Source organism: Telmatherina bonti, assembly GCF_933228915.1.
Source record: "Telmatherina bonti genome assembly, chromosome: 3".
NCBI classification, from domain to species: domain Eukaryota; kingdom Metazoa; phylum Chordata; class Actinopteri; order Atheriniformes; family Telmatherinidae; genus Telmatherina; species Telmatherina bonti.
In genome coordinates, this window is record NC_136621.1 from 20,653,053 (window position 1) to 20,665,550 (window position 12,498).

Sequence of the window (12,498 nt, forward strand, 5' to 3'; positions counted from 1 at the left end):
ATGGCTGAATCTGGAGTCCCTCTACCACCAGATTCTTTCTGTCCACTCTGTGCAGATGGACTGAGGGACCCAGTCACAATCCCCTGCGGTGACACTTACTGCCTTGAGTGTATCAAGATCTACTGGGATCAGTGTGACCACGTAGGTGTGTACAGCTGCCCGCAGTGCCGTTCCACCTTCACGCCGCGGCCTGTCCTAAGACGCAACCTGCCTGATGTTCAACATCAGCCACGGCAGCAGCTTCCAGAGCTCACTCCTTTTCCCTACATGCACCGTGAATCTTACTGCGATTTCTGCGTTGGCCATCGCAAAAAGGCTGTCAAGTCCTGCCTGATGTGTCTGGCTTACTACTGTGAAACTCACGTCAAGCCTCATTACGAGTCATCTACTTTCAGGAGGCACAAACTGGTGGATGAGATGGGTCACCTGGACAGGAAGATCTGCCCCCAGCATGAGAAAGGCCTGGAGCTGTTCTGTCGTTCTGACCAGATGTGCATATGTGTGCTGTGTACTGTCAGAGAGCACCGCAGCCACAACATCGCCTCAGCTGAAGAAGAGCGCATTGAGAAACAAGTGAGTCTTATCTTGTCAAATTTGATTCTTGCAGGGGCTCCTAAGGTCAGTTTACACAAAATAAAGTGTTTAAATCTGCTCGAGAAGTTGACTCTGAATCAGTTTTGTGGTCTTGCACAAGACACTACTGAAACTACATTCTGATTGCTTCTATGGAGTGATGTGCAAAATCCCAAGTCATTGTCTTCAAGTTGTTGTTTTTGTTTTTAATCAGAAAGTTCTTGTGGTGACGCAATCTGAAGTGCAGCACATCATTTCAGAGAGACTGAAGGAGCTGCAGGGGCTCAAGCATAATGTGGATGTGCTAAAAGTAAGAAGACGTATCTAACTAAATGTAAAAAAATAACTTGTATTTCCACGTGGCAAACTGTAATGTGACACGGTGTGATTCAGTTTGTGCCTAAAAGCTCCGAACAAACTGACTTTATTTTTCAGAGTGCTGCCCAGCGAGCACAGGCAGAAAGTGATAAGACCTTCCATGAAATGCTGCAGGCGGTTGAGCGTTGGAAGTCGGAAATCAATCAGATGATAATGGCCAACATGCAGGCGGCAATGTTACAAGCTGAGGGTTACGTGGAGCGCCTGGAGCAGGAGATAATGGAGCTACAGCGCAGAGATGCAGAGCTGCGGCAAATCCTGGAAACAGAGGACAACATTCACTTTCTGCAGGTGTTACAGAATGAAAGAGAAGTGCAGCAAATAGCAGTCAAGTCTAAATGAAAAGCATTACCTGATCATTTCTGAATGTTTATGTTGGCTTCATAGTAATGAGCTCAACATACATTTTAGCTTGACACATACAGGAAAAACATGTTTCACGTGGGACTCAGTGTAGTTTCATATATGAGACACACATAATAAACATGTGAGAAACCAATCACACATGAAACATCTGACATTACAACTTAGAACCCATGCAAGTTCGTTTGGTTGCTTTTTAACATGTAAAATCTGGTCGTACAAAATCCCATTGGGTTCATTTGTCATCTCAGAGGTCTAACGTGTGCTTATACGGGTTTTACATGATACAGTCAAAGTGTTTCTAAAACCACAGACTTCTGTGTTGTTATCTATGTGCTGAGTGCAAAGGCTAACTTTTCACATTTTGGTTAGTAACTTTGTGAAATGAATCATTTTAAAAACACTTCTGTTTCCTGGTAAAACAGAATTTTCCAACGCTGTGTGTTCCTCCTGAAGCCATGGTACCCAAAGTACTCATCAACCCTCAGTTTTCTTTTGGAGAAATGAGCAAAACAGCCACAGATATGAAAGAAAATCTGGATGACATATGTAAAAAGGAGCTAAGCAAAATATCCAAGACAGGTACGTTTCTGATGATATGTATTTACTGTTTCTGTACCTTGAGGCAATCTGGTGCATCAGGCAAACCTAATGCTGAAAATCTTCACAGTGAGCGAAACTCCTGTCTACATACTGCTGCCGAGAAATGGAGACAAACGACTCAAAGGTACGCATCAACCTAATCATAAAAATTCTTTTTTTGTTTACTTAAAAACAAATAATACATGTGATTTACCAAAAAAGTGCCTTTTATCCAATCAGCTCCTTCAAGGGTAGATTTTCAGGAGCCAAAATCCAGAACAGACTTCTTGAGATGTAAGTAAACTGTAAAGTTTTACTCCCTGCATGGGCACTTGTGTATTTTTTCTCTTTTACAGCAAAATCTACTTTTCTTTCTTTGATAACTACATATAGAGGATCTACTGATGCACTGTTGTACAAAATAACATCTGCTGTGGTTATTTTGCTCAGATTCCTGCAAGATGTCCTTTGATCCGAACACAGTCTACAAAGAGCTAGTCCTGTCAGATGGAAATCAGAGAGTCACTCGAAAGAAGACAATCCAGTTTTACCCAGATCATCCAGAGCGCTTTGATGGCTTCTCCCAAGCGCTGTGCAAGGAGCCGCTGTCTGGATTCAGATTTTACTGGGAGGCCGAGTGGGACGGGGAGTTCTCTGTTGGGGTGGCCTACAAGAGCATCAGCCGCAAGGGCAAGAATTCACAAAGCCTGCTGGGCTACAACGACAAGTCCTGGAGTCTCCTCTGCTCTGACTCTGGCTACTCAGCCTGGCACAACAAAACAGACAGAGACCTTCCTGAAGCCCCTCGAGCTACACGGATAGGCGTGTACTTGGACTATGCAGGCAGCACTTTGGCTTTTTATTCAGTATCACAGTCTATGCAGCTTATCCACAGATTCAAAGCTCAGTTCAGTGAGCCTTTGTATGCGGGTTTTGGTGTGGGCTCTTCAGTTACCCTCTGCCAACTGAGGCAGAACACAATGCCGTACTCTTGAAAACAGGCAGATTATCCATTATAGAATCATAGAACTCACACAAGTGGGAATTGGAAGTAAAGTTTCCACATATATCAGCATTCATCCCTTTAACCTGCAGCAAATTCTAAGAATCAAGCAACATAGAATGTCTTATCTTTTTTTTTTAATTGCACTGGCAAGGCATCATTTATTTCAAATGATGTTTTTGAAAAACATCTTGTTTGTTATTACTTTCATCTCTATTGCTCCTATGAAATATGTTGTTCTCTTTTGCTGCGCAGCACTAAACTATAATGACCAGCTGGTTCTGAACTGTGACTGTCTGCTGTTTAGTGATGAGCAGATGCGTCATGCCAGAGGCGTCCAAAGTTTGTCCTCTAGAGCCGCTGTCCTGCAGGTTTTTGATGTATCGCTGGCTTTCATTAAATGGATCCAACAGGCAATGAAGTTCTTCACAATGACTGATTCTTTTGAGTCAGGTGTGTTGGAGCAGGGATGCATAGAAAACCTGTAGGATTGTGGCCCTTGGGGACCAGAGCTGCATCCTTGCTTTATGGTAAGACTGTAGGCTCCTTCTCATTGGTGATGTTGTGTGGCTAAAATAATAACATAAAATCAGTTTTTCTTTATAATCTCATATGTACATGTGGAGTTTTACTAATATTTTGATATGCTGACTGCTTTTAATCCATAAGCATGATCAATAAGTTGTATGTATTGTTTTTGGGTATGTTATTATTTTCTTTAAGAATCAGCTTCATTATAATGACAAGAAGCACCTCAGAGCTCTTTGTGGTTAAACATGTTCATCATCTTTGATGTCCAGCCACAGCTGACCTTTATGGGTTCCTTATGTGTATTCCTCGAGAAAATTTTGAAGTTAAACCACTAGAGGTCAGCAAAGACGAGATTTTCCGGGGGTCAACGTACTCCATCCATTCATACATTCATTCATTCATCATCCTAACCGCTTAATCCGGTTAGGCTCATGGGGAAGTTGGAACCTATCCCAGCAGTCTTTGGGCGAAAGGCAGGGTACACCCTGGACAGCTCGCCAGTCCATCACAGGGGTCAATGTACTCACAGATTATTATTTTGAAGGAGCCATCCAGCAGTATTGCCTGAAACACAATATTTTATTTCAAGCAGGTCAGGTGAGTTCTACAAATTCTTCCCCCTTTAAATTCTTCCTTCCTCCTCTTAACTTATCTAAGGAGGGAAGTGTGTTTGGGAGGATTTAGGTTAATGTGGAGGGGGAAGTTTTATGCATTCCCTTAAAATTGCATGTGTTGTTTTTGCAGTTCCTCCTGAAGAGAGTGGCATGGTTTTAAATCAGTCTTTGTGTGGGTTTGCATCGATCACATCATTTACTGTCCTGGGGTTTGGAAAGCATCACCATGTTGGATACCACTTCAGTTTTAATGGACATCTGAAGATTTAATAAAGCTGCCTGTTTTTCTTAGTTTGGTTTGGTGTGACTGTTTACAAGCTCCAACATATGAGGCAACAATTTCTACAATGTTAAATTTATGTTTTGTAAGAGAGATTGGATGATTTTATTGAAAATTCTATAAAAATCTATAAAAATTAACAATGAACTTTTTGCAGTTATTCACCATGTGTGTTGCATTTGATTATTTCTCCCATGAGCTAGCATGAGTTAGAAGATATGTTGCCAATGCAAGAACAAGATGGCTTGATCTACTGGAGGCTACATGGGAGAGCCTGCCTGCCTGCAGCACACAGTGTAATGCAGGAAAAAGCATTTTAACCTGCTGCAAGTTATGAATGGAGACGAGGTTGCCAGCAGGGCAAGCAGACATTTGAGAGTGAATCGGGACGTCATATCACATGTTCTGACACGATAAATAGGACAAGGTTGGAGGCAAGAGGGCAGATCAGAGGCGGAAACAGAAAGAGGAGAGTTAATGATACCGACTGCAGTGTTGAACCACAGACAGCTTGAAACAATAATCTCATAAGACTAAAGCAGTTAGAATACTCTCTTCGCTGCAGACTAACCAGAGCGAAATACTTCTGCAACAGGTTGGAATCCAGGATTTTTTTTTTTTTTTCTGAAAGCGTAACTTTATGAATACAGATTTCTTTTTTTTTTTTTTTACTTTGAATTAATCCGAAAGCTCACATTTGTATTTCTGTCTTTTTATTCTATTTATTCTGTTGTATTTTTATTCTATTCCAGATACAAAATGAACTCCAGAGAATGGTTCATCCACACTTTCTGCTATGGATCAGTATTACAACTTTTATGACCATTTTTCTGTGATCTCAGTCATACTAAACGGTATCCTGAGTCTTCCTTTAAATTTTTGTGTTGTGAGGTTGATTTTGAAAGAAGCCAAAAGTAATTTGGCCTCTGAGTTATTTCCTTTGAACTTGGCTTCGTCAGAGATCCTTTACTCCTTGTTAAGCTTTTGCCTGATAGTCTACGTAAGGTGGCCATTGAATCCTCTTTTTGAAGTGTACTTTTTCTATTCACTTCATCTTCACAGCCCGTCCACTCTTCCAGTGTGCCATCTGTGTGGAGTGCTATGTTGGGGTTGTCCACCCTGTGTTTTACCTCCGGTATAAAACTCTGAGGTACAAAATGATCATCTGTTGCGTTTCCTGGCTGATAACATTAGGCTCCTGCCTATATTGCACATACACTTTATCACAAACTGTGTATCTTTATGGTTTTTTTATTCAAAATTTAATCCTACTCTTTGTGATGTTGTTTTGCTGCCTGGCTACTGTCAGAGCTCTGAAACACCCAGGGCCAGGGGAAAAAGTCCCCCAGAGGAAGAAGAAGGATGCGACAAAAAGAAGGGCCTTAAAAATCATGATACTGATCATGATTTTCATGGCAATTAATTTCTTTTTATATGTGGCTCCTATTCCACTGCAATGTTGCATCAGCATGTCAAGTTTTACCAGAGCCTTAATCATTACCACAAGCTTGGCATTTGTAAGTGGATTCATACAGCCCCTCCTCCACCTCCACAGGAGCGGAAAACTCTTCTGTCTAAAGGGACTTTAAGTATAATCATCTATATTTAAGTATTGCACCATAATATAACGTTAAGCACTGGTATGTTCTGATTGTGATTCTTTGGGTTTTGATCTAAATGACTCTAATCCTAGTCTAGACCATTTGTACTTGTTTGTCATAAACACATGTGGATTTGCCCTTTCCTGTCGTTCATCAATGCTGAGTTATGCTTCTTCTTTATGTGTTTGTTAATGTTATAATCATGAAATCAACCCTGCTGAACAGAATAAAACGTATCACTAATCTGAAAACATCATCAGCCTGGTCTGTCACAGAGAGTTTTGATTACTTGTTGATTCATGCTAGATGGGTCACACCTATTTGAGTTTTATTTGCATGAGGTTGCACAGCTGACCCCTTGCAAACAATGCATGCTTCACATCTCTTCTATTTAGAATTTCCCAGACAGGACCAATGTGATTGTAGCTAATATGCACTGTTAGATGTATAGCTAACACTAATAAAGATGTATGGTCATCACTTTGGAGTTTTAGGTTTTTATGTATTTATTTGGCTTTAGCATAGGACTTTCAGGGTTTTGAGTGAGGTGCAAAAGTTTAAAAAGCATCCCCACAAGATATTTTTTTATCCTGAGACATGGAAATTAGTAATAAAAACGTCATTTAGAAGATAAGAAAGTGGAAAAATCATGTCCAGCCTTCAAAAGGTTTAGATGTCCCTCAGTTCTCATTTGCACAGAATGTTTTTCAAGCCTGTTCAGTTGTTCCGCTTTTCATTTTTGTCCTGTCATGCTTTATCCTTTGTATGGGTTTTTCAAATTTGCAGCACATTATGTTCTCAGTGCAACTGTTTCTGCTGAAATTACAATCACCCACATCAGATGCATACATGTTGCATAAGGTCATAGGTAGAGTATAAAAGGTATAATAATGGAAGCATTAATCACAATCTTACCTTTACTTTTCTCACATTAAACAGCACTATTCTTAATTACAGTAACAAAAATCTGGTTTACATATAGTTACAAAACCATTTCATTTTTCTTCTTGTGCACATTAAATGGATGCTGCCTAAAAACTCATCTTTGAAGCATACTATGTTCTTCTTCAGTCCTGTTTAAAACATTTAAACTAACTTTTGTTCTTGTACTATTTTATAGATTCCATTAAATCATTTCAATGCCTCTCTTCAACTCTTATTCTCTGCCAAACATGCAGACAATAAGAGCTCCCAGGAGATCAAATAAGCATCGAAGAAAAGAAGACCTTTTAATCTGGAGCAGTGATTTTAAACCATCGCTTAAATGTGACACCACAGGATCAGTTAGACAGTCTTCTCTTGCAGCCTACTGACATTTAATTATTTTTGCTTAACACGCATTCAAAGAGATCCATGAAAAAGAATGAAATTTTTTCAGCACACTGCATTGCATTTGCACTGCACAAGAAAGAAATTACACTTTTAGAATAGACCTCATTGAAAAAACTTTAAAAGATTTTCACCTATGGATCCTTTAGCTACCTTTCTGTGTGTGGCGTATGCTTGTTCTCCACAGGTACGCCGGCATCCTCCCACCGTCCAAAAACATGCATGTTAGCTTAACTGGTCACTCCAAAGTGTCCCAACAGTTGGTATGGAAAAATTAGGACATACACACCACCACACACACACACACACACACACACACACACAACCATCACACACACACACACACACACACACACAACCTAGATTTACCTGTGTTTCCTCTACAGTCATCTTTTGTCATCTGAATAAAAAAAAGTGGGAACATCAGATGTAAAAACAAAAAGAATCTTCTGTATTTTTATTTTCTAAATGTATTCAGACCCTTTGTTTACAAGTCCAGGTGTTTTAAACATGATCAGCTGGAACTAAAAAGTTCATGCAGGTCATTTCATTTAATCAAGATCTGAATTATCAATACAAATCAGAAGGATTTAATGAACAAGCTGTGGTGGGAAAAAAAGAAAAAGAAGAGGACAATCCACTTGAAATAATAGAGGCATATTTTTTGATGATAAAAGTTGTTTGGTGACATAAGTGGCCACCGACCCAGGGAGTAATCAAATCAGCTGTCATGCCTGATTTTATTTGCAAATCCAAACTAATCTTCCTGATTAACAACATGTGTCAAAAATGTAAAGCTGTTTAGTTCAGAAAAGACCACAGTTCATGTTGGAAAGTGTTTTCTTTGTGCTCTTCAGCTCATAAACAATATCACAAGGAAGTTGCTTGAGCACTGATCTTCTCTCTATCTTTGTGACTTTAAATATCTCAGAAGGAGGAATCAGGACTTCTCTTTCTGATTCCCCAACCTTAGAAAAAAGGGAGATATCAGCTCCAAAGCACGTATAAATCTTTAAGCATGATTTGTCACCAAATTTATCAGGACGGGCATACCAGCCCATTGAGCTGGAAGTAAAAGAGCCAAAGCGAATCTCCTTGTTGAGAACATCTTCACTGAAGTAGCTGCTGACTCTGCGGAAACCGGTGAGGCACCGTTCTTCCCACGGCTTACGAGAGTTGAGAGCTTGAATGGCAGCAGTCAGGTAAAAGTGCAGCGTGTGAAACTTGAAAGTTGTCTTGTATTGGAATCTTTGTGTTCGAACCGCATCGTTGAATTCAAGATAAATTTTTGGTTTATCAAGAGTGTAAACATAAATAGCTATAATCTGTTCTTTTCCCAGGATGCTGGACGGTTTCTTTCCATGTCTGTGGATCCATTTCTTATTGTAGTATTTCTCTGCAGCATTCCAAGCCAATGTGAAATTTTTGTCTCCGTTTTTCTCATTCAGGAGGAACTCTGCTTTGACTTTTTTCTCCATCTTGTCTTTACAGCCTGTGTACATGTCATCAACAGAGTTCGGAGCCATATCCAGCGAGACAACTTTGTGCTGAAAGTTAAGGCACAGAATGAATCTATTACTTATTGCACATGAAAATGTCTGAACAGACTTGACTCTGACAAAAAGCTTCCACTCAGCTTACCTTTGCAGTTACAATGGAGGATCCAAACATCACGAACACTGCTGCCCAGACTGCCATCTTTCTCATCTTTCTTCAACATACAGTCCTGTACAAACGATATCTATGTGTGAATAAAACTTATTGTTGGCATGACATTAGTCCTATCATTTGACTCTGATTCAAGACTGACATTGATATCACTTCCTCAATTTGAACTCATCCGATCATCTAACTTTCACCGTTACTCCATGCTGATCATTTTGTTTTAAACAGAGACTTTTATCCTCTTACCACAGCTCAGTGTGAACTCTCCGCTTTAGTAAACATATGAGCTTCTGCCAGTCTTCATCAGCTGCAGGTCATTGCAATCATGGCTGGGACTTTTAAGAAGACTGCAGAGCTTGTGAATGAACTATGAAATCTGAGTGTGCAGATGATGCAATTCTACCTGATAGTAAAGGTTCAGAGGGTTTAAACATTACCTAGACATAGAACATGTAAGTCTGAAAATAGAAAATAAATAAATTGTTCAAACTTACAAGGTTGTCCTCGTAGCAACTTCCCCTACAGGTTGCAGGAAGGAAACACAGCTGAGGGTTTCCAGATGAGGGTTTTCTTTAAACCTGCACTTTGAAATTTACTTGAGGAAGTGGGAGGGGCCTTGTGCTGTCAGCAATGAAAGTGACTTTTGCATCCAGGGAACTGTAAAATATAAAGATAAATAACATTCTTGTTCTCAAATTTTCAGCTCAACCCAGCTGAAAAATGTTACAACTTTTCTGAAATATTTCCGTTCCACAATGCTTCATTTTCCCACTTTACTTATTCGTGGCAGCTACATATTGCCTCACAGTACATATTAGATTATTGTCACTTTCATGAAGAAAGAAGGGGGTCGATTTGGGGAGAAAAAAGGTGCTATGTCACGTTCTGCTCATGAGTTCTTAGATCTGACTTGTACATACAAAGAATGTCTGCAGTTTCTGATCACGCAGAAATAGCTTATTGTAAAAAACAAATCTCTAAAAAGCAGGATGGCAGTTTTGACCAATCCACATTTACTTCACAGTGTCGCCTTGTTTTCTGATCAACTTCAAAGTCTGTTGCAAACGTTCGTTTCTGTGGTGCTTTTCAGCTTTGTCATCAGTCCATAAAGCTCACTTCCTCTCAGTTTTTTTGTGTCACTATTACCAAGTAGAGTCTATTTTAACCCCAAAACCCGCCAGCCTACCACTGGGTTGATAATAAGACTTTTGACTAACACATATGTAGTGACACACCCTTTTTGGTGTCAGAAACAGATGTTCCATTATTATTATTATTATTATTATTATTATTATTATTATTATTATTATTATTATTATTATTATGAATGGCTCATTAACATGCAGGTGAAGAAGAAGACTTGTTGTCGGGGAAACTTTTCATTTGAATCCGGTGTGTTGTATCAGGGAAACACTAAAGACTGTGTTGCAGGTCCCGACCACACAGCAGTTTCTGAGAAGAAAGATTAAATGAGCAGACAGGACATCATTACGCTGTTGCTGCATCGGCTCTTAATCATAGAGTGACAAATAACAAAAAACAAAAGCCAGAAAGCCGATTTTCGGTGAGCTGAGAGGTGTCATGCTGCCGCCTACTGGCGTAAATGGGTACTACAACCTAAATAACCCCATATCCACAGGGACTGACATGGGAAACACTAAACCCCTGACAAATCCTAAGCCCAAACCGAAAAACATATTGTTACCCCATGCAGTGGGAAAAATCTGAAACAAAAATTGGGACCACATGTTTTGTTTGCATCACACCTGAAGAATGAGATCTCTCAAGGACCAGAGTTGGTGACCTCTAGTCACGGAGGAAGAGCAGTTGTCTTTCAACTGATCAGGGTAGGTGTGGTATCGTGGAGATTATTGGGTATATTTAGTTATAGTTATGTGTATTATACGCTACACCAGTAGAGGGCGACCTTGCCTTTATGTTATGTTGTGTAAGCCATGTTATGCAGAAGAACGGCACGAATAAGAGATGCAGCATGGAGAAGAACCGTGTGTGTAACATGTGCGTAAGAAAAGAATAAAAGGAGCTAAGAATTTGAGAGGTGTTGCACCTTTATTTCGGCCACGATGCAACATCTTTTTGGCGACGAGGACAAACAGGATGGCACAGTAAGGACGTGGCTGTCGGGCTAAAGACTTTATAAGGGGGGAGAGCGCCGTAAGTTACAGAAAAGATGGCGACCATCGGCACTCTAGCAGCGTTTGATGCTAAAAATCAAAGCTGGGAAGAATACTGTGAAATAATGGATCAGTTTTTTGAGGCCAATGAGATTGATAACGGGGATAAGCAGAGAGCTATACTCCTCAGTGTAGTCGGCGCATCTACATACAGTTTAATACGGAATCTCCTCAGCCCGAGTAAACCAAAAGAGAAGACTTACACAGAGCTGGTATCGTTGCTGAAAAACCACTTCGACCCAAAGCCAAGTGAAATCGTCCAGAGGTACAAGTTTGATTCCCGCAGTCGTAAGCCAAATGAATCAGTCGTGGATTATGTAGCAGAACTGCGCAGGCTTGCACAGGACTGTAATTATGCCAACACGTTGGAGCAAAAGTTGAGAGATAGGATCGTATGTGGAATTAATGACGACCGTATCCAAAGACGACTCCTAGCAGAAGCAGATTTAACATGTGAAAAAGCCTTGTCCATTGCAGTAGCTGCTGAAACCGCCAATAAAAATGCACATGACCTCCAAAATCCAAGAGCAACTGTGAAGTGCTTCAAGATAAACAAAGGCACGCATCAGGGAGGCGCGTTCAAGAGCAGCAGTGTTCCAGAGTGTTACCGGTGCAAAGGACAACACAAGGCATCAGAATGTAAGTTCAAACAAGAGAAATGTCATGCATGCGGAAAAGTGGGCCATATTGCCAAAGCTTGTCGAAACAAAACCAAGCAAAAAGGAAATGCTAAACCTGGTGTTAAAAAGGAGCAAGCTCGTTCAGGCTATCATTCACATAATGTTAAAGAAAGGCAAGAGGAAAGCAACTCGGATAGTTCTGATGAAGATCCTTTCACATTACAAAGAAGGAAGTTCCAGCTAGGGCGCATGAGTGAAATGCCCCTAAGAAAAGTTGAGCCATACACTGAGAGTATGAAACTAAATGGCAAAAGAGTGACTTTTGAGATTGATACCGGCTGCAGTCTCACCGTGATGAGTGAAAAGACATTTAAAACAATGTGGAAATCAAGCAAAACCCCCAACATTAAACCAGTGAGAATCAAGTTGGAGACTTATACAGGGCATCCAGTGACAGTTGTGGGAGCAGCTCAAGTCCAGGTCAAGTACCATAAGCAAAGAGTCAAACTGCCCCTAGTGGTCGTAAAAGGCGATGGACCTACTTTGCTAGGCCGGGGCTGGCTGGAGGACATTCAACTGGACTGGACAGAAATAAAAGCCAGAGACAAAGCTCGTCAAGTACATAGTATTCACTCTGAGATAGATACTAAAGAGGCAAATGTGACTTTACAAGAAGTGCTATGCAAACATGAAGAAGTTTTCAAGGAGGAGCTGGGCACGTTGAAAGGCACCAAAGCTACCATCCACGTGAAAGAAAACGCAGT

At 40.5% G+C, this 12,498-nt stretch overlaps 2 protein-coding genes across 2 annotated transcripts; one reads left to right on the forward strand and one right to left on the reverse strand.

The window, feature by feature from the left end:
* On the forward strand, window positions 1–2,891 carry ftr84 (finTRIM family, member 84; the record flags this gene model as incomplete). The annotated part of the gene is made up of 7 exons (XM_079262909.1): window positions 1–573; window positions 788–883; window positions 1,009–1,242; window positions 1,740–1,896; window positions 1,985–2,041; window positions 2,137–2,190; window positions 2,347–2,891. The coding sequence occupies 7 exons, from the start codon at window positions 1–3 to the stop codon at window positions 2,889–2,891; spliced, it is 1,716 nt and encodes a 571-aa protein (XP_079119035.1).
* Window positions 2,892–8,060: 5,169 nt separating this feature from the next.
* Window positions 8,061–8,952, reverse strand: LOC306773176 (ecto-ADP-ribosyltransferase 5-like; the record flags this gene model as incomplete). The annotated part of the gene is made up of 2 exons (XM_079262920.1): window positions 8,061–8,801; window positions 8,896–8,952. 2 exons carry the CDS (start codon window positions 8,950–8,952, stop codon window positions 8,061–8,063), a joined length of 798 nt encoding a protein of 265 aa, XP_079119046.1.
* Window positions 8,953–12,498: the final 3,546 nt, after the last annotated feature.